General features: G+C 38.1%; 2 protein-coding genes across 8 annotated transcripts in view; both read left to right on the top strand.

Moving 5' to 3' along the window:
• LOC116267568 (probable LRR receptor-like serine/threonine-protein kinase At1g56130) overlaps window positions 1-27828 on the top strand; it is a 63808-nt gene that overhangs the window by 32755 nt on the left and 3225 nt on the right. The gene's annotated exons all lie outside the window — the stretch shown is intronic.
• Window positions 1-27828, top strand: part of LOC116267514 (probable LRR receptor-like serine/threonine-protein kinase At1g56130) — a 35942-nt gene that overhangs the window by 4889 nt on the left and 3225 nt on the right. For 5 of the 7 annotated variants that reach the window (XR_004175599.2, XR_004175600.2, XM_031649269.2 and 2 more), the window contains 15 exons: window positions 1603-1674; window positions 1965-2036; window positions 2159-2230; window positions 5294-5365; window positions 5450-5521; window positions 5607-5678; window positions 6674-6745; window positions 6853-6918; window positions 8158-8223; window positions 8329-8373; window positions 8524-8588; window positions 9775-9810; window positions 26720-27096; window positions 27241-27439; window positions 27524-27700. Coding sequence is in view for 5 of the 7 variants with exons in the window: in XM_031649269.2 (XP_031505129.1) it covers window positions 1603-1674; window positions 1965-2036; window positions 2159-2230; window positions 5294-5365; window positions 5450-5521; window positions 5607-5678; window positions 6674-6745; window positions 6853-6918; window positions 8158-8223; window positions 8329-8373; window positions 8524-8588; window positions 9775-9810; window positions 26720-27096; window positions 27241-27439; window positions 27524-27700 (1535 nt within the window). In the remaining 2 variants the exon portion in view is untranslated. The remainder of the gene's footprint in view (window positions 1-1602; window positions 1675-1964; window positions 2037-2158; window positions 2231-5293; window positions 5366-5449; window positions 5522-5606; window positions 5679-6673; window positions 6746-6852; window positions 6919-8157; window positions 8224-8328; window positions 8374-8523; window positions 8589-9774; window positions 9811-26719; window positions 27097-27240; window positions 27440-27523; window positions 27701-27828) is intronic. The other 2 variants (XM_031649272.2, XM_031649273.2) reach the window with 1 other exon arrangement.

Genomic DNA, 27828 nt, shown 5'->3' with positions numbered 1-27828 from the left:
TCCCAATACGTATATTTTCCCTAATTAACTTCATGATACACCCGTTCACAGAAGTTTGCGCTACACTCCCTAAGACGGTTCTAAATCTTCCCCACAACCTCACAATCTCTACCATGCTTCCCTAATGCTTCGAAAATTAATCCATCATGCTTAAACGTTCATTAAATACATGAATCATTACTTTCCAACGCAAATCCTAAGTTTCCCCCAAAAACAAAATCACTAACATGCGTCCCAAAATCATCAATTCTAAGCTCTAGCATGCTCGAACAATAATTATACATGCTTTAGGAGATAATATTCATTACTTTGAGCTTGATTAGGTATCGCTCACCCCAAAACAAGCGTCCAAACTGCTACAACCCTTCTAGCAACCACTTCACACGTCCGATCAAGTGCCAATGCTCGAGATTGCTTGCTGCCGCTGCTCACCACACGCCCTACTAGCTGGTAAGAGGGGAAAAACGTCCCTAAACTGCAATCCAACCCCAAAACGCCATAAAAAGAGTCAACACACGTCCAAATAAAGTTCAACACAAAATCTGTTGCTAGGAGAGACCCACGGTAGTAGTGGGAAAAGCTGAAATGAACAAGAGAAAAGGGACGCTGACAGAGAGGAGAGACAGAGAGAGGAGGGGTTCGGTCAAGGGGGAAAACGGCAGTGGGGGTGAGAAAAGAGAGAAAGAGCAGGTGGGGGAGTGCGGGTGAGTGAGAAGAGGGTCGAGCGGTAGAGAACCAGCGGAAAAGGGGAAAGAGAGTGGCGAGAGAGAAGAAGAGGGGACGTGCGGCAAAGAAAAAAAAACAAGAGGGCATGAGTGGCAGAGAAGGGAAAATCGCACGAGAGAGAGAGGGTTTACCAAGCCGCCGCCGCCGTAGTCGCCGCTGCCACCTCCGTCACCGTTCCAGCCACCACCACACCGACCGCCACTTCTTCTCCCTCTGCGCTGTCATGGGAGACCGCCAGGAGAACGACGAAGGAGGAAAAAGGGAAAGGCGAGGGAGAAGGGCCTCGCGTCGGGCTCCTTACGCGAGTGGGGGTCGGGTCCGGGTCTGGACCCTAACTCGACCCGACCTGCCAAAACCAACGAGCGTTACAGATGCATGAAAATCAAATATAGCTGAAGTAGTCAACTAAACACATTCTGGCTATAAATCTTATACTCGAGCAGTGTTTGAATGTTAGAGATATTCGTAAGATGGTATGCAAGTATCACTCTTGAAGCCATTCTTTTTGATGCAAAAGTTATGAGATTCTGAATTTCAATTTTTTTTTGGGTACATTTTGCATCCTTGAATACTCTCTCTTTTGCCATGCACATAAGTGTCATGATCTCAAACCCAGTCCATAAGAAAAAATGATGGATCTTTGTAGGGTTAAGTTCACAAAAGTAAATGCAAGAAAGAAAAAATGGAATTGTAATTTACTGCCACAAATATTCATCTATATTTTGCAAATACCATCAAACTTTCTCTGTTATTAGTAATTTATGTTAGTTAGATCTGGTATCAAACTCTCTTTTGTTCTTAATGCAACAGTTTAAGTCAAATAACTATGCATATAATTCTCTCACTGAAGTTTTTTGTGAAATCTGCAAATTGCAGGGGTCTTGGATCAAATAATTTCTCAGGCCCTCTTCCTCCTGAGCTTGGAAACTTGGTGAACTTGCAAGAACTGTAAGTTACGTGATCTCACACATAATAATTTTGTGTTTTACATGAGCTGAATTAGGCACATAATGCTTTTAGTATTCATGATCGCTGTTTTGACATTTGGAATTACTGAATAGAGCTCGTCCTGTCCAACCAACTGGATATGTAGTGGACATGTGGACATGCCATCTATGTGGTGGCTGCAAAAGATAGAAATTTTCACCTTGTGAACTGCTTGTGTGCTGTACTCTTTATCTATTTCTCTTTTGTTAGGTAATTTGATATATTGTACATTGTTGACATTCAAATGACAGGTATATTGATAGCGCTGTTCTCAGTGGCCCAATTCCTTCAACATTCATAAATCTAATGAAATTGAAAATAGTGTAATGCCTCCTGTTTCTTAGCAAGTTGTCTATTTATTTTCCTTGCAGTTATTTTTTTTTTAATGCAAATATTGTAGCGAAGCTGCTTGCGCTAATGATTTTGGCTTCATTTTGATTTACAGGTGGGCATCAGACAACCTATTTACTGGAAAGATACCTGACCTCATATGCAATTGGACGGAACTTACTGACCTGTAAATATTTATATAAGATTTTCCTTTCTCAATGCTTGTTAGCTGCTGACAGACTCACATGAGTTCATATTTAGTTTTATGGAAGTGAAAAAAAAAATTCTGAGAAAATGGTAGGCACTGGATATTTTATGCTTAGGTTCTACATTGTTAAAATTGGAAGTCAGACACACGTTCCAGACCCTAAAAGGACTAGTTGAGACTGGTTGGCCGATGTCAGCCGAAGTTGACTGACTGAAAGCAAATAATATATATATATATATATATATATATATATATATATATATATATATATATTATAGAGAGAGAGAGAGAGAGAGAGAGAGCTAGTGTTATGAATTGTCAGTTGAAACTCACTCCACAGAACTAGTCAGCTGAGTAGTCAAGGACTCAAGATTTTGTCTACTAAGCTTAGATTAGTTTTTCTGTTTATGCATACACATAATGTGGTAATGACTTAATTAATGGGTCTTGGGAAAAGCCATTAGGAACTGTGTGCTAGCTCTTCTAAGGGAAAAGGTTAAGCATATCTCGGCAGGCTGCTTGGAGCTAACGCAATCCTGGTTAGCTCATAGACTTTGTTGGTATTAATTATTTAATGGCTAATAACTTAGTATAAGCTAACTATTCATGGTTCCATTTCCTGCTGATCTTGTTATCATTTTTAAGTTAATCTAAATTGTCACTCTAGCACTCAAGTTGGAATATGGAATATATAAATAGGATATATAATTGTATTCTGAGTTTGGTGCTGAAGGAGCAGGGGGTACCAAAGGGTGAGGTTCACCCCACCTACTACATTGGTGCTATCATGTAGCGTAGATATTGCACTTTCAACTGCATCTAGTTGTCAAAACTGCGACCCACATGAATCAGGATGTGAATTGTGAAACGACAGAGGTACAAAGATAAATGTGGTTTATAAGTTCACTTGCTAATTGTACTTATCTGTTCATTTTTTGTTTTCTTTGTCAAGGGATGTCTCTGCTAGCAGTATGTTGCCTGGCTAGGCACTGACCAGGCCATTCCCCACCCCCCCCTCCTCTTTTCAACCTAACCTAAAATGAGAAATTGGGAAACTCAATAACACAGTTCCTGTTCGGTCTCACTGGAACAATGTGCATAGAGATTGGTTGACAAAGGGGTCACAAATTCTGTTTATATAGAGCTAAAGCACCGAAGAAAGAAATCATCAGAAATGCTCATTGATTTCCATTTGGTGGATTATGCCACTGTTACATGTTCATCGTTCACAACAGTATATATATATATATATATATATATATATATATATATATATATATATATATATATATATATATATATATATATATGAAACTAGACTTAGAGCTATCCAATTAGAAGGTATATGCAACATCACAATATATATATATATATAGATATATATGAAACTAGACTAAGAGCTATCCAATTAGAAGGTATATGCAACGTCACACGGGTACGTGGGTTTTGCCCCTGTACCCGTACCGATATGGCGGTACGCCGATTCTGGTACGGCGGTATGCCTTGGTACGGATTGGATCGGCTATGAGTCGGAACCAATCCAAACCACTTTAAATGAACCTATTTTCGCCTGACGCCTCTTCCTCCTTTTTCCTTACCTTCATACAACATATCTCTGATAAAAATGGCATCTGTTTCTCATATTTATGTTACTTTTTTTGCTGATTTCATGTATATAATTAATTAAATATATATAACTATCGCCGTACCGCCGTACCCATACCTATGTGACATAGGGTATATGTTTCAAGCATGGTTGCAACTTGCAAGTATTGTTGATATTTTGATGTTTGTAAATATGATAAAATGATCATAATATTTTGAAATATCACCAGAAACAAAAATATCACAATATTAGATTTATCCCTGATACTTTCCTCATATTTTTGCAAAAATCCAAGTTTATTAAGCAGGTGAATTTTTTTATATTTTCAAAGAAAAGTCCTTATTTATTCCTTTATATTTAGGATACTAGATAACTGGTAATCTAATTTTATGTTATTTTTTCATTTTCCAAGTTCCAAAAGTTATGAGATTTTCCTATTTTCATGATAACCCTCTCCAAGAAATTGTGGAGAATTATAACATATTTTTTTTAGGTAGTATACCTTACTTTGTCCTATTGTACTTTAAACTGGAAATTCTAGCAACCACAGTGAAGCAGTTGGCTGTGCTTATATGCACTAATAAATCTTGGCCTCTCAGCACATCATAATTATCTAATGATATGCATACCACAAACAAGGAAACAATGAGGTCTCCAATAAGATCCTAGAAAGCTGTCAGTGAAGGGACAAGCATGGACATTGAAGGAAATAGTAAGGAGGAACCTATATGATCCTTTAATTTTTCATCATGCATCTCATTTTAAATGATCCAACAGGATGACATGCATTTTTCAATACTTACAAGAGGTTAAGAGCCACTAAAATCACACACATTACCATCTCTTGGTTGTCAAACCTTTCATTTTTCAGATACAAGCTCCTTTTTTTGTGTCGTGTCAGAATCTTTGTATATGTAAGGATAGCAGGTTTTTGTATTATTCTGAGGAATCATGTACATGTATGTCTGTTTTTTGTATTGTCTATTTTTTTGCCTTTATAAACTGTCAAATATTTTAAAACAATAATTCATATGGGTGCATATAGTCTCTTTGCCTGTGTAAGCTGAAGTTCGAACTAAAATTTCAGAATATATATTTATCTGCAGAATTTTAGAATGCTTCCATTTTTGCAATGAACAGCATGAGTTCCTAGGTGTGCAAAGCATGCTGGTCATGTCAGTACTGTCTACATATTTTTCTTTTCTTGTTCAGACCATCATGATAAGATGAAGAATTGGGCACAGTTTTTTTTTTTTAATTTTTATGTACCTATTTTTTATCAGTATCTTTTTTCTTCTCCAACTTCCCTGAGATTGTTGCTATTTTTATATTACCATTTCAGTTGACCTTTCCCAGGATTGATAGCTAGGAATTTATTTTTCTGCTCAACCAATGGTATAATTCAAATGATATTAAGCATCTAATTTTCAATGCAGGAGGCTTGAAGGGAGCTTTTCACAGGGTCCAATACCATCAGGGTTCTCTAATTTAACATCAATGATAAATCTGTTAGTATTTCTCAATTTGTTTGGTTGCTAGATCGTCGTGTTGGTATTGTTTCACTAATTCCCCATCTTTGGGAGATGATTTAGGCGTATAAGTGATCTGTCAAATGGGAGCTCTTCCTTATCATTTATTAGAAATATGAAATCTCTAAGCACTTTGTAAGTTTTTCCACAGATGTCAATCATGAGCCACAAATTCTTGTTCAGTTTCATCTTTGAGACATTTGTTGCTTGTTTCATACAGAGTATTGAGAAATGTCAAGCTGTCTGGCAGTATTCCAACTGATATTTGGAGTTATCAAGAATTGAAGCATTTGTAAGCAATCTTGAAGCTGTTATCTCATGATTGTTAGTGATTCTGCTTTGCTTCTAAATTTAGTTTCCTTTCAATTTTATCAATGCATCTTCCTTGTTTGAATAATGGCAGGTCTAATTTCTATGTGCTTGGTGATAACTGCATATTGCATGCATATATACATTAGAGAAATACAGGCTTATATGCATGCATATACACATAGGAACACACGTGCACACATATACGGAAAATAAAATGACTTGGTTAAAGAACTTGATTATGACACTGTTCAAGATTGTTCTTAGCACTTGCGCAAAAGAAAATTGCAAAATATGGAAGATCCTAGCAGTATTGTGAATATAATAACATTGCAAGACTTAGATCCTTCCTTCATGGGTTCCATTAAATTGGTATGGAGCATCTCTCATCTGGAGTTCGACCATCCATCAATTTCGCCTTACTGCCACCTTTGTATGATTATCCGGTCAAGTCTCTTCTTTAGGATTCAGTGATTTCTCTCTCTCTCTCTCTCTCTCTCTCTCTCTCTCTCTCTCTCTCTCTCTCTCTTCCCCCCTCAGGTGCACATATGCACTCCCAGATATGCTTGGGTTACCTCTGAACTAAGAAATGATTAGAAAAGATGCAAGCCTATATCTACTATTGTATTCCACGTTTCTTATTTAAATGAGAATGCTAATATTATTTTTTATCCACCTTTAATTTAGAAGAACCTGTCTCCCTTTATGTAACCACAATAAATAGCTGGAATAGTACATATATCAAAAGATGCGGACAAGGACACACTTCAATGTGTAATCGGATACTTTTTGGTCCAGTTGGGCCACTTGAAGGTTCTGGAAAAATAAGTTGTTACATTATGCTAATTTCATATTGATTTCTAGTTGCGTCTAATTTGCAGCATAGAGTTCATATTTCATTAAATAGAACTGTAGTTGGGGTAAGAATTTCAAAGTGGTAATTTACAAGGTGTTGGGTTTTCTTTTTTGCTTTCACAGGGACCTCAGTTTCAATAACCTAAACGGTCAAATTCCAAGCTCCCTCCTCAATATGAATTCACTTTCCAACTTGTAAGCAAATTTTGCAATCTACTATTTGGTTGTTGGATATTTAGTTTTCTTCTACTGAAGAAGAAACATTTGATTCTTACTTCATGTGATTGGGTTTTGTCATACAGGTACCTTGGAAGCAACCTTTTATCTGGTTTAATACCATCCACAAAAAGTTCAAATCTTCTCAATGTGTATGTGCAGATGTCCATGAAATTTCCATTTTATATGCTTTACTAGTTACATTGAGTTTGACTTCCCAATGAAGAGGTATATTTAATGAAAAAATGTGACAAAATTATGAACTGAAGGAGCATGCTGAACCCTCCTCTTATGAAAGAATTTTTAGGACTTTGTTGACCAAAGCTACATTCCATAACTCAAAAATAAGCAAATTCGCTTCCAGTCCACTGTCCACTTGTATATCTAATGTCTTAGTTTTTGTTGGTTTTGGCTCCGATCTTTTGGTACTTTTACTTCAGAGCTCTGACCTAGAAATAAGTATTTAACCTGGTAAATTCATACATAATGCTTTCCGATATTTGGTAGCACTTATGTTTGCAAAATATTACCATGCACACGGAATTGATAATGCGACTCATTCTCAACAGTCATTGGCAACACAATGCTTTGCTTTGGTTTCATTTTCCAACACAAAAATAGGAATGGTCATTATGCTTCCCCTTTTATGTGGTTAAACATTACCTGAAATTCGAGGGATATCCAGAACACCCTATGGGGTATGCAGCTCCGTAAATATGGATCATGATTTTCTAGTACAGGGAGACCAAGTTTCCATGTGACTGCAGGGCTCCAAACAAAGTGTATGTGTTCTTGTCATAAAGTAACCGTTGCAAGGTTGCCCTTTTCATCTTTATATATTTTATGGCTTCATCTTATTGCTGTGACATTAAAAATCAAAACATCTTTAAGGTGTAAATGTAAGATGAAACAACTTGAGAAAAATCAATGACGGGTTATCCACATTCCTCATGTTGTTGGCCTGTAAGATTCACATTTGGTACTGAAGACAAGCTAAAGTACATTACCGATGCAATATGAATTTATGAACTAATCATAATTCAAATTATGAGACTGTGGTGGAGTCTTGCTTTCACATTTTGAGGATTCCAAGAATGGTGTTTGTTATTTTGCCTGCAGATGCAATTAAGAAACAAGGAAAGTAAAGCTGAAAGAAAATCTCCTTATTGATCATTCAGCAGTTACCATTGTTCTTGTTTTCCCATTCAAACTTCTTTAATGTTTTAATTTTCATTCTGAGGTGATTCATATATCATTCCCCTTGAATACCATTCTTTATATTTATAAAATGAAGCTCATGGCTCACTTTTGTCTTGAAGGTTGAAAATTACTAAGTGTATTGGTTATGTACTGTTTCCTTATAAATATGCATCAATCTCCTGTGCTGACAGAGACTTGTCATACAACAATTTATCTGGAAGCCTTCCTCCTTGGTTGGGTGAAAACAATTTGAAAATGTAAGGCATTCTTAATTTTAATAGTTTGACATTTTCTTGAGTTTTCTCACATACTTACCAATCTAAATTCTTATATTTTGATTACAAATCCTCCTCTGAATGCAGTAATTTGGTTGGAAACTCCTTGGTCATTGATGGTTCTAACAACAGGTGGGGTATTGATACAACTGATTTATGGCTGTTTCAGCAGTAGTGATGCATGTCGATTATAACATTGACCAATTTGTGTTTATTTTCTTATTAAGTCATATTATATTAATAGATGTGATAGTTAATATCAGAAAAGTGTTGTGGACACAGTGGTTTGCCTGCTGGATTGATGTGTCTTCAACGGGACTTCTCATGCAACAAAAATCCTCCTATTTGTAAGTTATCCATTTTGCTTTTGGACCTTATTTAGTCAAGTTTCCTTCCTAAAAAATCTTAATCAGTTTGATTTTGAATGATGGCATCTTAATGGCTGCATTCTTAGTGGTATCAGTGGCACCAGAGCAGCACCAGCAGTATTTCAACAGTATCTGATTGTTTAATATGTGGAAAGAGCTTTGATGGACTAGCATTTCAAGAAATGTGAGGCAGAAAAATGTGAGACATGCTTAATAAAACATCTAAATCATATTTATGGCACGAATATTGAACAACTGAAGCAAAAGATTGTGGTTTTTATTGTTAACTGACAGAATTTATTAGAAGGCAGTTTTGATACTGATATTGTGAATATCAATGCTAAAAGTGATATGCTCTGTAAGCCAATGTTTTATATCCCAGTGAGTTGGGACTTGACTCGTTCATTCTTGACTAGTGACATGGTGGGTCAACTTGGTGACTAGGGCCGAGTTTTGTTAACTATTGTTTTTAAAGAAAAACAATATATAACTTGTCATTTAAATGTAAAAAAGTTATAAAAGGACTTGAATATATGTATAATTCATATCATCAAGTAATAAGTAAGTTACATTATCTCTTTTGATAACAAGAAATTGATAACACGGTCTATAATTTCATATTTCAAAAAAAAAAAAAACTGTGGCAAGAATCAAAATATCAACGAAACACAGGTCAATAAAAGTCAAACACTAAGATTAATATATTCAACATTTACAACTATCTAATGGTTAACAAATTCGACATGTATGTTAATATTATATAAAACTAAAAATCCAAAAGTAAAAAGTGCGGTGTCCTAAAACCTATGTCACACAGGTACTCCTCCTAAGGAGGAGTACCTGCACGGTACCGGTACGGCTATCGGTGCGCCACTAATTCGGTCAACACGGTACCGGGTACGGTCAACGTACCCGGGTTCAAATTGGTCCATTTTCGGACTCGGTCAACCTTGACCGAGTCTAAAGATGTCCAATTTTGAAATTAACGATTTTAAGTTTTAACTTTTAAAACTAATCTAACGTTAAATTGATCGAATGAAGCCCTAAACCCTTGACATTTTCTTCCTCCTATCCATTTCACGAACGCTGCATTTGGGGCGACCGACGACTTGGGTGGACGAACGGCGGCGACCGGCGACTTGGGTGGATGAACGGCGGCGACCAGCGACGACCGGTGGACGAACGACAGCGACTGTGGACGGTATTAGCTTCGATTTTGCCGATTTCTTCTATTTCCTGTCCTCCTCCCTACCTCCTCTTCGTTCCTTCCCTCTCGATGGTTATGACTCTGTCTCCTCCTCATCATTGATTATATGTTGTGCGCCTCTTCATTTCTTAGATCTCGTAGTTACGTTTTTCATAATTTTTTCATCGTTGATCATGTGTTGTGCACCTCATCAGTTTTTCATCATTTGTTCTCATATGCATCAGTTTTTCACATCGTTTGTTCTTCTGTGCGTGTTATTTACAGCATGTTCAATAGAAATTTTGTTTTTTTTTTGTGCGTTATTTACAGCGTGTTCGATTTTGGGGAAGTCTTTGCCAAAGTTATTCTGTAAAAATCGTGACTGTTTGGGGAAGTTTAGTGACTGATGGTCATCGTGTTCTTTTTTGCGTGCGTCTTTGCAGCTCTTGTTAGGTGCTTTTCATATAAGTTGTAATGGCTGATAAGGGAAAAGAAACGATGCCTACGAGTGGAAATATGGCAAGCAGCAGTAGTAGTGTTAATACCACAACATTAGAGTTGGATAATCCATCTCAGCCTCTTTGGCGGTATGTGAAAAAACTTGGAAAAGCACCAGGTGGCGGTGGGAATATAATATTTTCTTGCAATTTCTGTAATAAGACGTTCACTGGCTCTTATACACGTTGCAAGATACATTTATTGCATATCCCATGTTTTGGAATTCGACCATGTGAAAAAGTTAGCAAAGAATTGATTAAGCAGATAAAAAAAGAACACGATGCAGCTGAGACGAACAAATCTTCAGCCAAGTCAAGTTAACTATCTGTTCCTCTTTATGCTATTGAAGAAGGTGAAGATGCTTCAAAGAAAAGAAAAATGAACATGGCAAGTAGGGATACCAAAAAATTAGAACAAGTATTCAAAACCATGGGAAGGGCAGAGATGGATAGAAGAATCAGAAGGTTTTTTTTGCAAGTTCACTTCCTTTTAATATAGCCAGAAGTCCTTATTGGAAAGATGTTGTTACAGGTTTGGCTAATTGCAGTTTGAGTGGTTATGTACCCCCGAGTTCAGAAAAGTTGAGAACAGTAATTCTTGCAGAAGAGAAGGCAAACATCGAAAAATTATTAGAGAAGAAGAAATTTTCATGGAGACAATATGGAGTATCCATTGTTTCTGACGGGTGGACTGATATACAAAGACGGCCACTGATCAATTTTATTGCTTATTCGCTTGATGGCCCAATCTTCTTGAAATGTGTTGATGCATCTGGGGAGTATAAAGATGTTGAGTATTTAAAAGGGTTATTTATAGAAGTCATCAAAGAAGTGGGTAAAGATAATGTTGTGCAAATTATTACTGATAATGCTCCAGTTTGCCAACGAGCAAGGATGAATTTGACAAGTGATCCCAAGTATAGTCACATATTCTGGACTCCTTGTGTGGCACACAGTATAAATCTAGCACTTAAAAGTATTTGCAACCCATCAAAAGATGATACAAATGCTGGTATATTATGTTCTTGGATTGAGGAGCTTGAGCATGATGTCAGAAACATCAGAAATTTTGTTGTAAACCACAACAATGCTCTTGCTCTATTTAATAGGCATTCTGATTTGAAATTGTTGAAGGTAGCAGAGACTCGTTTTGCATCCATTATTGTAATGATAAAAAGAATAAAACAGGTGAAACATGCATTAACACTTATGGTGACTGACAATGATTGGGAGTTTTATCGGAGTGATGACATTGTGAAGGCTTAACAAATTAAAAAATGTATTTTAGAAGATGAATGGTAGGATAAAATTTCATATTTTCTACAGTTTACAGAGCCAATTTGGCAGATGTTGAGAGAAGTTGACAAAGAAGGGCCCATGCTTCATAGAGTTTATGATATGTGGGATAACATGATTGAAAAAATTCAAAACATCATTTTTAGACAGGAGAAGAAGAATGTTGCACTTGATGATTCTGAGTTTTTCGATCATGTGCATAAAATTTTAGTAAGAAGATGGAATAGAAGCAATAACCCTTTGCATTGTATGGCACACTCCTTAAATCCCAAATATTATGGACAAACATGGTTGGCAGGAGGCACTGGTCGTGTTCCTCCTAATCGAGATCCAGAAATATTAAAAAATAGGGAGATATGTTTGGGAAGACTATATTCTGATTCTCATCGGTTGAAGATAATAAATAGTGAGTTTGCGAGCTTCTCTAGTGGAAGAAGTGATTTAGTACAAGCTGCAATGGCAAGAGATGAAGAAGATCCTGTTAATTGGTGGTTATGTTTTGGAGCAGCGACACCAAATCTCCAGCAACTTGCGTTGAAGTTATTATCTCAACCTGCAACCTCTTCATGTTGTGAAAGAAATTGGAGCACTTATTCTCAAATTCACAATATCAAGAGAAATAAGCTAACCAGTAAGCAAGTAGAAGATTTAGTTTATGTCCACTCCAACCTACGCTTGCTTTCACGTAGTTCAGATGTTTACAGGTATTTCTTTCTTTTTGTATCTTTGGTATGTATACATAATTACATTTGTATATTATGTTGGTTGTTTAAAGTTAATATTAACTTAAAAGTTAAATCATATTTTGATTTTGTTGCAACTTGCAGTTCAGGATCATCCAAGTATTGGGATGTTAATCCAAAGGACATTGACGTGGACCTTGAAGGGGAACATGATTTGCATGCTCTTAATATGGACCTTACAAAACCTGTGCTCCTTCTAATCTTGATGATGTGACTGAGGAGAATGAGATTCAAGAAAGCTAATGTATTTTGTATGTTAATTATGCGACTGAAGAGAATGAGAATCAAGAAAGTTGATGTATTTGAGAATCAAGATTGATAAATTTTGGATCATGATTTATAAATATGTTATTCTGTTTGTAATTTTTTAATATATATACATGTGTTTGTGAATGTGTTATTCTGTTTGACATTTTTTGAGACACACACACTATATATATATATATATATATATATATATATATATATATATATATATATATATATATATATATATATATATATATATGTGCATGTGTGTGTACGGCCGTACCCCCGCACCCAAGTTTTTTGAAAATGGTCCGTACCCGTACCCGCATCCGTACCCGTACCTATGTGACATAGCCTAAAACTTGAAATAAATACACGGTACAAGAAGTTAAGCCTAATTAATTTTACCTTGGTATTTGTAATTTGTAAATTTAATAAATGAACAATAATTCTAAATTCCTATATTTCAATAAGTGAGAAGATTTTTGTCAAAACTTAAATAATTAATAAACAAATGATGCTGTTAATTACAAAATACAAAATTTATCACTGGACTACACTGAGTCAAAAGAGTTTTGGCTGAGTAATGGCCAAGTCAAGCAGAGTCAAGTTCAGTTATGGTCGAGTCAAGCTGAGTTTCAACAAAAACCGAGGCCCCTTACAGGGTTGACCTGGTAGAGGGCTGAGTCAAACCGAGTCAACAAGTTGACTCGGTGAGTTTCTAAACACTGTTGTAAACAATATGGTTGATTACCAATTGAGCTTTATTATACTTGTTATGGTCTTTTTTTTGTTTTTGTTTTTTTTTGACAGGTAGCAATATTCTAAGTAGAAGTTGTACCACGCTTGGGTAAATGCTAGCATTTTCAAGAACATCAGCATACTCAATGCACTCATGCTTCCTTAACACAGTTACAATTATAAAGAACAATATTTTCACCAGTAGGATTATTTGTTTCAGCATTATGTTACAACTATGGACTTATTATTATTATACTAACTCTGAATAAGACTCAAATATACATATTAGTACAGTGGATCTGAAAGTGAATCAAACATTCATAGACGAACTGTCCGTGTCAGGCAAATTTTCTTGGTAGGCTTCCTTATATGCCTGCTGCATTTAATCTTGATTTGTTTGTAAAGATTATGTCATCACTTTACTTCTGTTTCATCCTTCGAAATTTCCTTTGATCTTAAAATGTTTTGAGAAAGACATGCTCTCATATCAGTCTTTTATAAGATAAAAAACAGCATTTTAAAACTCACTGTGTCAGATCGTTGGCTTGGCTTGGTCCCCTACCAGCTCAACCTAGTAGGATGACTTGTTTGTGCACAAAACTCGGTGTGACTTAGAAAAGACTTGTTTGACACGACCAAGTCACTGAAAAAGTGACTATAACAGTCACAAGAACAGACACTTGGGCACTAAGGCCACATAGAAGAAGAATATCTTATTGAATTGCTGAATCTGCTGCAAATCTACAGCTCACATTGTATAGGCAAAAAATAATAAGAAAAGGAAAAAGGCCCAGCAAGCACTAGCCCTTAGACTAGTTCCAACGGCTCCTAAAGGAGCCGTTGGAACTAGCCAACATCTAGTGTAGAAAGTAACATATGTAAAAAATAATAATAAAACCTAAAACTAATAACTTACAAAAATACAATGAAAACTCCTACATTACAAATGAAATATATATAACCTATAAACATATATGTTTTACACATACATGAGTAACATCCCCACTCAAACTTACGGTGCTATCGCTGAAAGTTTGTCTACAAGAAAAATAAATCTAGGTGAACATAGTGGTTTGGTGAAGAAATCAGCCAGCTGGAATTCAGAGGAGACATGGAAATTTGATAGTTTTCCTCAAAAATTCTTCATGAAAGTCATGGCAGTCCATCTTTATATGCTTGGTTCTTTCATGGAAGGTGGAACTTTTGTTGTTGCAACATAATTCAGTATGTTCTTCTATTCTTGTTTCAAGAAGCACTTGATGGAGCCACACAATTTCCATAGTTGTAGAAGCCATAGCGTGATATTCAAGTTCCGTATAAGAAAAAGAAACTTTTGTTGCTTCTTGTACTTCCATGAGATGATAGATTCTCTTAAAAAGTTGCAAAACCTAATAGTTGAGTGTCTATCATTTGGATCACCTCCCCAATCATCATCAGTATAAGCAGTCAAATTGAGAGAAAAAGAAGAAGCTAAATACTCCCTTATTTATAGTCCCTTTGATGTATATAATGATTCGAATAACAACTCCCATTTTAACGGTTGATGGAGCATGTTGAAATTGACTTATTACATGAACTGCATGAGCAATATCAATATGGGTGATACTAAGATACATTAATGGTCCCACAAACTTTCTGTATGGAGTAGGATTATCAAGAGGGAGTCCATCATCAATCTTCATTTTACTCTTTATTGCTTCAAGATTTTCCACAATTTGCCCATCAGATATGCCTGATTTAGCAATAATCTCTGCAAAAAACATGGTTTGTCATAAAAAATACTCTCTAGAAGAATATGCAACTTCTAGTCTAAGAAAATACGTTAGAAACCCTAAATCTTTCATCTCAAAATTCTTTTGTAACAAGCTTTTACATTCCTTAATTCCTTCTTTGTTACTACCTATAATTATCATGTCATCATCATACAATAGGAGAATTATGATACCTACAGAAGTATTCTTGACAAACAAAGCAGTGTCAGTCAAACATGAGTTAAAACCATGATTAGAAATAACATAATTAAACCGATCAAACCAAGCTTTAGAAGCTTGTTTCAGTCCGTATAGAGCTTTCTTAAGTCTTAATACCTTTCATTGAGGAAGTGGCACTCCTGATGGTGTATCTATATAAATTTCTTCCACAAGATCTCCATATAAAATGACATTTTTAATATCCATTTGGTAGATGTTCCACTTTTTAATAGAAGTCAATGCAATAAGAATTCTAACAATGGTCATTTTAGCTACGGGACTAAAGGTTTCTGTTGAAGTATGTTAGACGGGTTTCGGGACCGGGTCCGAATCCATACCCGATCCATCTTGTAGCCCTTGTTGGGCATTACTTAAGTCGTGTAACCCTAATCCTTATAGTTAATGAAATCTTAAGAGAGAGAGAGTCCGGTGGCTAGTGGGCACCAGTTCCTTCTCGTCCGTGGTTTTTTCCCTCGTGTTGAGGGTTTTTCCACGTTACATCGTGTTCATCGTTTTCCTTTGTTCTTGATCTACGTGTTTCTACATGGTATCAGAGCCCTGAAGTTCCGGCGTGATTGATTCACGTTTTTTTACTTGTTGTGGCCATGTGAGAGGAGGATTCGTGCCGATACTGTTCATTGACCATCGCCCGACAGTGCCAATCAAGTGCCGTTACTGTTCACTGCCTGACATTGGTCCTCGCCTGACACCGTGGAGTTCCGGCGTCTCTTCTAGCGACGCACTCGACACTGTTGGCGCTTTGGTGACGCACTCAACGTCGTCTGGAGCTTCGGCGTCTCTCTGTTCCGGTGACTCTCTGTTTCTGTCTTGCTTGCCGTTGTGATGTTCTGGTGGACTCAGGCGAAGGAGGCCTTTGCCAGGAGACGATTTCAGATATTTGACCACCATCAAGGTAGCATCCCAATGAACTTTCCTTGGTTTTTCCATAAATTGACTTAGTTTTCCCACTGCAAAACTAATGTCTGGTATTGTCACAGTAACACAGAGTAGTTTTCCAATAAGGGATCTGTAAGATCGAGAATCCACTAATTCTATTTGGTCATCATGAAGATGTATACGTGGATTCATAGGTAAATTAGCCGGTTTAGCTCCTAGCATCCCTGTGTCCTGCAATAAATCAAGAACATACTTCCGTTGAGAGAGAACAACACCCTCCCTATTGCGAGCAACTTCTATTCCCAAGAAGTATCGTAGAGGACCAAGATCTTTCGTCACAAAGTGTTTTTGAAGAAACAACTTTGCATCAGAAATTTCTTGATCAGAGTCACCTGTCAGGATAATATCATCAACATAAACCACGAGAACGGTTATACCTCTGGAAGCCTTCTTGATAAACAAAGAATGATCAAGAGGAGATCTCACAAAGCCATACTTTGAGACTACCTCGGAAAACTTGTGAAACCACGCACAAGGACTCTGTTTGAGTCCATAAATAGCTTTCTTCAGTTTGCGCACTTTGCCACACTCCCCCTGTCGTTCAAATCCCGGTGGTTGTTGCATATAGACAGTCTCATCGAGATCACCATACAAAAAAGCGTTTTTGACATCCAGTTGATACATGTGCCAGTCATGGTGGACAGCCACGGAAATGGTAAGACGAATGGTTCCCAACCGAGCAACTGGAGAGAAGGTCTCAAAGAAATCCACACCGTAGGTCTGCGTGTAGCCTTTAGCAACCAACCGAGCTTTGTATCGTTCCATAGAACCATCAGAATTATATTTCACTGTGAATACCCACTTTGAGCCAACAATATCACAACGAGGAGGAGGATCAACAAGTTCCCAAGTGCCTCTCTGCACTAAGGCATCCATCTCATCTTGCATAGCCCGTCTCCATTGGGTGTCTAATAAAGCCTGTTGGTGACACGTAGGAACTGTATGAGGAGTCAAAGCTTGAATGAACTGTTGCATATTTTTACCAACACCATCAGTAGACACAAAATGAGATATAGGATGTAAAGTACATTGTCGCCTGCCTTTGCGAAGAGAAATAGGTAAGTCTTGACAGGGATCAGAATGAGTAGGGCTATGCACTTCAGATGTACTTACCTCTTGAGAAACAGTTGGCAAAGGATTATGAGAAGGGTCCTGTCGACGTGTGTAGTCCAGCGGAGGATCACGAAACTTGGACACAACAGAAGAAGGAGATTCAAAAGGGAACGACTCCAAAGGAATAGGAGGAATAGGTAGTGGGTCTGGTGACCGTGGCATCTCAGTAGATATAGGAGTGAGGCTATAATAAGGTTGAGACTCAAAGAATGTGACATCCGCACTGATATACTCTTTTTGAGTCAAGGGATCAAAGCATTTGTAGCCTTTATGGTTTCTGGAGTAGCCAATGAAAATACATTTAATGGCTTGGGCCCCCAATTTGTCGCGTGTGGGTCCAAGAATGTGAACAAAGCATGTGCAACCAAATACTTTGGGAGCTACTGGAAACACGGGTCTTTGTGGGTGCACAAGTTTTGTTGAATTAGAAAAATTTTATGTTTTAGGAGGCTCTTCGTAATATTAAAGAGTTATAAGATCTCTTTAATATTTTCGTTGTTTCTCATTGATTTATTTTGTAAATCTCTTTTCTACCCTAATCTCTTTTATAAGGGAGATTAGGGTTAACGTAATAACAACTTTTTTTTTTGGTTTAGCCATACGGCTGCCTCTCTCTCTATCTCCCTCTCTCTCGCTCTCTCCACATCTCACGACAAACCTTCTTATTTCACCGCTGCAACATGGTATCAGAGCAGGCGTGAATCAGGCTGGCGACGTGAGAAACAAAAAAAAAAAAAATCTGTTGTCGACGTTTCTGAGGCGTAAATCAGGCTGGCGACGTGAATCAGGCTGTCGACTTCTCCTCTTCAGGCTGTCGACTTCTCCTCTTCAGGCTATCTCTTCCACCGTCTCCTTCCCTTCTCCCTCTTCCGTCTCCTTCTCCTACTACACACGACACGACTGGGTTGAGCTGACTGTTTTCCAGCAGCTGACCCGTGTGGAGGAGTCTATTCACGCTATGAAATCTGCGTGAATAGACTCCAGCTATGGGTATCTACATATATATTTTTTTTCGCAGCTGGGTGGGAGTCTGCGATAGTTTATGTTGAATGCTTTCGTTGCTATTCATGATTCGTAGAAAATAAAACTGTGGTACAGCAGCGTTAGATGCAAGTAGATACGTTGTTGGTTGCTAAAGCCATTGCAAGCAGTGTGGTTTTTTTTTGGCGTCGGATTTCTGGATTTTCTCCATCGTGGGGTTCTTGGACAGCAGTCTTCTACTTGTATTGCTGGTGCTTTTGGTCTTCTATTTGTATTGCTGAAACGTATTTATTGTGGGACTGTTGGACAGCAGTCTATCGTGTGGAATAGTGGTTTGCATCTAACGTTGCCGTGTGGTGATTGGACTTATGCTATTGTTGATCAGTTGCAGTCGCTATTGATTTATATATACATTTTTTCCGCTTGCTTGGTGGGTGATCATTTGTGGGCAGACTTGCAATGGCTGAAATTAATAAATCTGATTTTTCTCATGAGGTTAAAAGTGGAGGAAATCCATTTTCTTTTGGTTCTACTGTAAAGTTAGATGGATCTAACTATGAGATTTGGTCTCGTCTGTTTATGATGTCTGTGATTGGACATCAGAAGGAGCATGTTATAGAAGAAAACGAACCTGTTGAAAATAGTGGAAAATATGGTTCATGGAAGGGAGATAATAATATTGTCATGTCATGGATCATGAATAGTGTGCAACCTCAAATTGAATCAACTATTGCATACTACACCTCGGCCAAGCAAATGTGGGATTTCTTGAAACAAACTTACTCAAATGACAAGAATGTTAGCAAGATATTGCAGGTAGAGGAGGAACTACTTAATCTGCAACAAGGTAACCAAAGTCTTGCTCAGTACTTCGCTTTCCTTAAGTCCATCTCTGAACGACTTAAAGCATTACGTCCTCCATGTCCAACATGCTATAAGACCCATGGTGAACAGTCTATGGTTGCGAAGTTCCTACAGGGTCTCTCCTCTGAATATGCAGTAGCAAAGGCTCAGATGTTGACTGGAGCAGAAATCCCTGACCTAGCTGAAGCCTACAATAGACTCAGTCGTCTTGTTGTGACCCTCTCTTCACCCTCTAGTGATATCCATGCCTCTGCCCTGGCAGCCTCAGGAGGTCGTGGACGTGGTTTATTTAGGGGAAGAGGCATGCGCCGTGGGTCAGGAGGAGGTCGGGGGAGATTTCAGTGCACCTATTGTGGGAAAATAGGTCATTTGGAAGACAGATGTTGGGATAAACATGGTCGTCCTACCGCAGCGCCACCCTTAGGAAGAAATGTTACATCGAAGCTGGGGACTAACTCTTTACAGTCTTCTATTGGATCGGCCCAAGCAGCGTCATCAGTGGTAGATGGGTCTTTATCTTCTTCTCAGCCTGAGACAGTGACTGTGAGTATCAATAAGTCAGAGTATGAGGACTTTCTAGCACACAGATCTACTCAGCCGTCGGCCTCCACAGTTATGAGTGACAACGCTATGTCTGTTGACACTATCTCATATGATACAGGTACTACTTGGATTATTGGTTCAGGGGCATCGAGGCACTTTTGTAGTAAACCTTCTATGTTTACTATGCTACACTCATTACCTCAGATACGTCATGTGAGACTTGCAGATGGTAGATGGTCACCTATTATGGGTTATGGAGACGGGCTATGCAAGATGAGATGGATGCCTTAGTGCAGAGAGGCACTTGGGAACTTGTTGATCCTCCTCCTCGTTGTGATATTGTTGGCTCAAAGTGGGTATTCACAGTGAAATATAATTCTGATGGTTCTATGGAACGATACAAAGCTCGGTTGGTTGCTAAGGGCTACACGCAGACCTACAGTGTGGATTTCTTTGAGACCTTCTCTCCAGTTGCTCGGTTGGGAACCATTCGTCTTATCATTTCCGTGGCTGTCCACCATGACTGGCACATGTATCAACTGGATGTCAAAAACGCCTTTTTGTATGGTGATCTCGATGAGACTGTCTATATGCAACAACCACCAGGATTTGAACGACAGGGGGAGTGTGGCAAAGTGTGCAAGCTGAAGAAAGTTATTTATAGACTCAAACAGAGTCCTCGTGCGTGGTTTCACAAGTTTTCTGAGGTAGTCTCAAAGTGTGGCTTTGTGAGATCTCCTCTTGATTCTTTGTTTATCAAGAAGGCTTCCAGAGGTATAACCGTTCTCGTGGTTTATGTTGATGATATTATCTTGACAGGTGACTCTGATCAAGAAATTTCTGATGCAAAGTTGTTTCTTCAAAAACACTTTGTGACAAAAGATCTTGGTCCTCTACGATACTTCTTGGGAATAGAAGTTGCTCGCAATAGGGAGGGTGTTGTTCTCTCTCAACGGAAGTATGTTCTTGATTTATTGCAGGACACAGGGATGCTAGGAGCTAAACCGGCTAATTTACCTTTGAATCCACGTATACATCTTCATGATGACCAAACAGAATTAGTGGATTCTCGATCTTACAGATCCCTTATTGGAAAACTACTCTATGTTACTGTGACAAGACTAGACATTAGTTTTGCAGTGGGAAAACTAAGTCAATTTATGGAAAAACCAAAGAAAGTTCATTGGGATGCTGCCTTGATGGTGGTTAAATATCTGAAATCGTCTCCTGGCAAAGGCCTTTTGTTCACGAAAGGCAAGACTCTGGAAGTGGAAGCCTATAGTGATGCTGACTATGCTGGCTCAGTTGAGGATAGAAAATCTACCACAGGATTTTGTGTATTTGTGGAAGGCAATCTTATATCGTGGAGAAGCAAAACACAAGGTGTGGTGTCAAGATCTAGTGTAGAATCTGAATACAGAGCTATGGCTCAAACAACAGTAGAAATGACTTGGGCTAGATCTATGCTATCCAGCCTAAGTGTGTCGATTCCACTTCCCATGAAGATGTATTGTAACAATCAAGCAGCCACACACATTGCAAACAATCCAGTTTTCCATGAAAGAACTAAACATATTGAAGTGGATTGCCATTACATTCGGGATCTCGTTCAAGCAGGAACCATTGCCACTATTCATGTTCCTTCAGAAGATCAAGCTGCAGATATCTTCACCAAAGCTCTTTCTATTGGTGATTTCTCTAGATGTTGTGACAAGCTGAGCATGTTTAATATGTATGCTCCAGCTTGAGGGGGAGTGTTGAATTAGAAAAGTTTTATGTTTTAGGAGGCTCTTCGTAATATTAAAGAGTTATAAGATCTCTTTAATATTTTCGTTGTTTCTCATTGATTTATTTTGTAAATCTATTTTCTACCCTAATCTCTTTTATAAGGGAGATTAGGGTTAACGTAATAACAACTTTTTTTTTTGGTTTAGCCATACGGCTGCCTCTCTCTCTATCTCCCTCTCTCTCGCTCTCTCCACATCTCACGACAGACCTTCTTATTTCACCGCTGCAACAAGTTTAATGGGGACCTGGTTATCAATGGAGGATGAGGGTAAACGATTGGTCAAGTAGCAAGCAGTAAGAATAACATCTCCCCAAAAATATGCAGGTAGATTAGTATGAAGCATAAGGGAACGAGCCACATTTAAAAGTTGGCGATGTTTCCGCTCAACTATTCCATTTTGCTGGGAGGTATGAGGACATGTAAACTGAGGAGAAATGCCATTATCTGAGTAAAACTTCATTAAGGTAGATGCCTTGAACTCAAGAGCATTATCAGTGCGAATGTTTTTAACAAGAATACCAAACTGGGTCTTTATTTCAATAATAAAGTTTTTGAGAGTACATACAACTTCAGATCTTTCCTTCAAAAGGAATACCCAAGTGACTCGAGAATAATCATCTATAATGACAAGGAAATAACGAAATCTTGACCTACTAGCAACTCTGCTAGGACCCCACACATCAACATGAAGAAGATCAAATAGTCCACAACTAGACGGACTAAGACTCGATGAATAACTACTACGAGTGTGTTTGCCAAGTTGACAGGCTTCACACTGGAACGACTATGGTAATGAAAGATGTGGAAGAAGATGACGGAGCTTGGAGACAGATGGATGACCAAGTCTGAGATGCCACTGGAAAGAGGAGGACAACGATGTGATCGATGATGCTGCAATACCCACGGGATCCGACAGGAAGTAGATGCCCCCTTTTTCATAGCCTCCACCAATCGTCTTTCCAGTTTGCAAGTCCTGAAATGAACATAAACCAGAGTCAAATGTAACACGACAATGTAAATCATTAATCAATTGTCCAATAGATAACAAATTTGTGGGAAACTTAGGAGCATATAACACATTTGGAATAGTCATAGACTGAGAAATCTTGATATCTCCATAACCCATAATAGGTGACCATCTACCATCTACAAGTCTCACATGACGTATCTGAGGTAATGAGTGTAGCACAGTAAACATAGAAGGTTTACTACAAAAGTGCCTCGATGCCCCTGAATCAATAATCCAAGTAGTACGTGTATCATGTGAGATAGTGTCAACAGACATAGCGCTGTCACTCATAACTGTGGAGGCCGACAGCTGAGTAGATCTGTGTGCTAGAAAGTCCTCATACTCTGACTTATTGATACTCACAGTCACTGTCTCAGGCTGAGAAGAAGATAAAGACCCATCTACCACTGATGACGCTGCTTGGGCCGATCCAATAGAAGACTGTAAAGAGTTAGTCCCCAGCTTCGATGTAACATTTCTTCCTAAGGGTGGCGCTGCGGTAGGACGACCATGTTTATCCCAACATCTGTCTTCCAAATGACCTATTTTCCCACAATAGGTGCACTGAAATCTCCCCCAACCTCCTCCTGACCCACGACCCATGCCTCTTCCCCTAAATAAACCACGTCCACGACCTCCTGAGGCTGCCAGGGCAGAGGCATGGATATCACTAGAGGGTGAAGAGAGGGTCACAGCAAGACGACTGAGTCTGTTGTAGGCTTCAACTAGGTCAGTGATTTCTGCTCCAGTCAACATCTGAGCCTTTGCTACTGCATATTCAGAGGAGAGACCCTGTAGGAACTTCACAACCATAGACTGTTCACCATGGGTCTTATAGCATGTTGGACATGGAGGACGTAATGCTTTAAGTCGTTCAGAGATGGACTTAAAGGAAGCGAAGTACTGAGCAAGACTTTGATTACCCTGTTGCAGATTAAGTAGTTCCTCCTCTACCTGCAATATCTTGCTAACATTATTGTCATTTGAGTAAGTTTGTTTCAAGAAATCCCACATTTGCTTGGCCGAGGTGTAGTATGCAATAGTTGATGCAATTTGAGGTTGCACACTATTCATGATCCATGACATGACAATATTATTATCTCTCTTCCATGAACCATATTTTCCACCCTTTTCACCAGGTTCGTTTTCTTCTATAACATGCTCCTTCTGATGTCCAATTACAGATATCATAAATACACGAGACCAAATCTCATAGTTAGATCCATCTAACTTTACAGTAGAACCATAAGAAAATGGATTTCCTCCACTTTTAACCTCATGAGAAAAATCAAATTTATTAATTTCAGCCATTGCAAGTCTGCCCACAAATGATCACCCACCAAGCAAGCAGAAAAAATGTATATGTAAATCAATAGCGACTGCAACTGATCAACAATAGCATAAGTCCAATCACCACACGACAACGTTAGATGCAAACCACTATTCCACACGATAGACTGCTGTCCAACAGTCCCACAATAAATAAGTTTCAGCAATACAAATAGAAGACCAAAAGCACCAGCAATACAAGTAGAAGACTGCTGTCCAAGAACCCCACGATGGAGAAAAATCCAGAAATCCGACGCCAAAAAAAAACACACTGCTTGCAATGGCTTTAGCAACCAACAACATATCTACTTATGCATCTAACGCTGCTGTACCACAGTTTTATTTTCTACAAATCATGAATAGCAACGAAAACATTCAACATAAACTATCGCAGACTCCCACCCAGCTGCGATAAAAAATATATATGTAGATACCCATAGCTGGAGTCTATTCACGCAGATTTCATAGCGTGAATAGACTCCTCCACACGGGTCAGCTGCTGGAAAACAGTCAGCTCAACCCAGTCGTGTCGTGTGTAGTAGGAGAAGGAGACAGAAGAGGGAGAAGGGAAGGAGACGTGGAAGAGATAGCCTGAAGAGGAGAAGTCGACAGCCTGATTCACGTCGCCAGCCTGAAGAGGAGAAGTCGACAGCCTGATTTATGCCTCAGAAACGTCGACAACAGATTTTTTTTTTGTTTCTCACGTCGCCAGCCTGATTCACGCCTGCTCTGATACCATGTTGTAGCGGTGAAATAAGAAGGTCTGTCGTGAGATGTGGAGAGAGCGAGAGAGAGGGAGATAGAGAGAGAGGCAGCCGTATGGCTAAACCAAAGAAGATGTCATTACGTTAACCCTAATCTCCCTTATAAAAGAGATTAGGGTAAAAAAGAGATTTACAAAATAAATCAATGAGAAACAACGAAAATAATAAAGAGATCTTATAACTCTTTAATATTACGAAGAGCCTCCTAAAACATAAAACTTTTTTAATTCAACAAGATTGATGAAGATCACATCCTTCATTTTGAACATTTGCAACCTTCTTTTGATCAAAAGGTCTAGAGTTGCCTTGCCCATTTAGAGTATATGTTCCTCCTCCTTGATTGAACTTCCCTCCATAACTTTATGGTTGTCCTTCCTTGTTGTTTCCCATAAGTTTTGGATAATGAGGTCTTATGTGACTCAGTTCATGACAAAAATGGCAAGTAACTTTATAATCCCCTTTGTTTTGATTCTTACAATGAAGTGGTCTATAAGTTCTAATATTTCTTCCGGGTCTTGACGCGGCTAGAACTTTATTCTCTTCTTGTTTGGATACAAGAACACTATCCATTTCTTTTGTCAAGCTCATTCTAGTTTTTTCTCCACTTAACTTGGTAAGAAGTTCATGAATGAGTAAAGGAGAGGCTACAGACAATAAAGCATACCTTGTTTGCTCAAATTCGGGTCATAGCTCTTGAAGAAATTGAAAGAATCTAAATTCTTCTAACTCATCTCTTTTAATTTCATGACACTTGCAATCCATTCCAAGTTTGTGGTTGAGTTGGTCCAACTCATTCCATATGCTAGAGATTTCCATAAAGTAATCTCTTACACTTTTTTCTCCTTGTTTGATGTTTTGAGCCTTTTGAATCAAAAGATATTTTCAGGCTATGTCCTTTTGAGTGAACATACCCTTAAGATATTTCCACTTCACTTGCCCTCCCTCCCATAGTACGAGATTTTGGGCAATTCATGGTCCAACTTTATCCTCTCATGGCTAGTGTAGAAAGTAACACATGTAAAAAATAAAAAATAAAAATAAAACCTAAAACTAATAACTTACAAAAATACAATAAAAACTCCTACGTTATAAATGAAATATATATAACCTATAAACATATATGTGCTATACATACATGAGTATAGATAATATATATCTTATTTCTGGTGACTCACGAGTCAAACAAGCATGTCCCACCTTCCATTTAATAAGTTTGATGGCTTTATTTAATGCCATGGATATAAAAACTAGTCGCACGGTTAAAAATTTCTGGTAGCACGGATAAACTTTTTAAAAACATTAAAAAAACATTAAATTTCTACAATTTCTCTAGCAGTCTCCAATATTTGCCTCTCCCTTTTTCTCTCTCTCTTTAGTGTTCCTCACTTTCTCTCTCTCTTTTTTCAGGCTTCTCTCTCTCATATTTCAGCCATTCCTCTCCCTCTCTCTCTTTTTAATGTCCCCTTTCTCTAATTTTTTGGGCTTATCTCATAATTGCGACTTTTCTCTCTCCTATTGGTGTCCCTTTATCTATCTCTTATCAATGTATCTCTATCTCCCCCCCTCTTTGTCACACACACATTCATATTGATGAGGCCTCTCTCTCTTTTCATTTTTGGCATCCCTCCTTTTCACTTCATGTGAGTTTACAAACTAACAAAAATAAGTAATTTTTTTTTTAAATAATTAGTTAAATGTGGTTTTTATTAGAAAATAAGTGGACAAAACTCGGCTGAGTCATTGGGTTGACCTATTGAGTCAGCAAATCATGAATGGATGTGTCGAGCCCTAAGTCACCGTGTTTTTAAACATTGATAAAAAAGTGATAATTCCTTTCACTTATTGCTTATCTATTCCTTTTGCAGAACGAGGTTTAGCCCATTACTTGTCTTTTGGCCTATACATGATTTTCCCCTCCAATAGGGAAACTGATTTTCTAATGCAAATTATGAACCATTTTCTTGAAGGCCTAACATATGAATTGCTTGACAAGAATTTACCTGCTTATGAAAAAACTGGCTTTTTTTGGGACCATGGGTTCTCTTCATAAAATGTAAGACCATCTGCCTAAATTTGCAGATTCTTCATTTGCAATTAAATGTGGTGGTCCACAGATTACATCTTCAACTGGCATAGTGTTTGATGGAGAGAATGAGGATCTTGGTGCTTCATCATATTATATGATCAACACAGAGAGATGGGCAGTGAGTAACAATGGGATGTTTCTTGCTAACAATAATGCTCAGTTTACGCAGAACAGCTCATCACAATTTACCAACACATTAGATTCGAACTTATTCCAAACTGCAAGGCTATCTCCAGTTTCATTGCGATATTATGGACTTGGCCTCCAAAACGGAAACTACACAGTGAATCTTCTATTTGCTGAATCAGTTTTCCCAGATTCACCTATTTGGCAAAGTGTTGGAAGGCGTATTTTTGATATTTATGTTCAAGTATGTATCATGAATAATGTTAACTCTCTCCCCCCCACCCCTTTTTCCTTATATATGATGTATATATGTATAGTGTAAATTAGAAATTACCCAAGTTTCCTATAATAAGATGGAAATCTTAGTTTGAAACTCTATCTTTTGAAGGGAAACTTGGTGCTTAAAGATTTTGACATAAGAAGGCAGGCAGGTGGAGTTTCATTTAGAGCTGTTTCATTGAACTTTACGGCCAATGTATCTCATAACTTCCTCGAAATTCACCTTTACTGGGCTGGAAAGGGAACGTGCTGCATCCCTGCTCAAGGAACTTATGGGCCATCTATTTCAGCAATTAGTGTTACTCCAGGTAATTTATGGAAATGTAGGAAGCTCAATAATAGTAGAAAATGTCATTTTTGGAAATTTCTGACAGTGTCATATCATGATGCAGATTTTGTGCCAACTGTTTGCAATCGCCCACCAGGCATGTGCTTCAGAAAGAAAAAGGCAACAAGTGCTGTCATTGGAATTTCTGTTGCCGCTGGAGTGGTTATAATTACTTTCCTTCTGGTAATTTTTGTTTTGCGACAGAGAAAAAGGAGGCTCCACCTTCAAAATGCAAATGCAGGTAATATGATTAAAACTTTGACTAGGGATTGAATCTTTTGCTAAGGAGTAAGGATAATCAATCTGAACAGGTGCATCAAATATTAGATAGTTAGGCATGCAGAGTAAGCTTGTTATCGAGTTGCAAAA

The sequence above is a fragment of the Nymphaea colorata genome, chromosome 14, assembly GCF_008831285.2.
Source record: "Nymphaea colorata isolate Beijing-Zhang1983 chromosome 14, ASM883128v2, whole genome shotgun sequence".
Classification (NCBI taxonomy): Eukaryota; Viridiplantae; Streptophyta; class Magnoliopsida; order Nymphaeales; family Nymphaeaceae; genus Nymphaea; species Nymphaea colorata.
The sequence above is the reverse complement of the archived record's forward strand: the minus strand, read 5'-3'. Positions and strand labels throughout refer to the sequence as shown.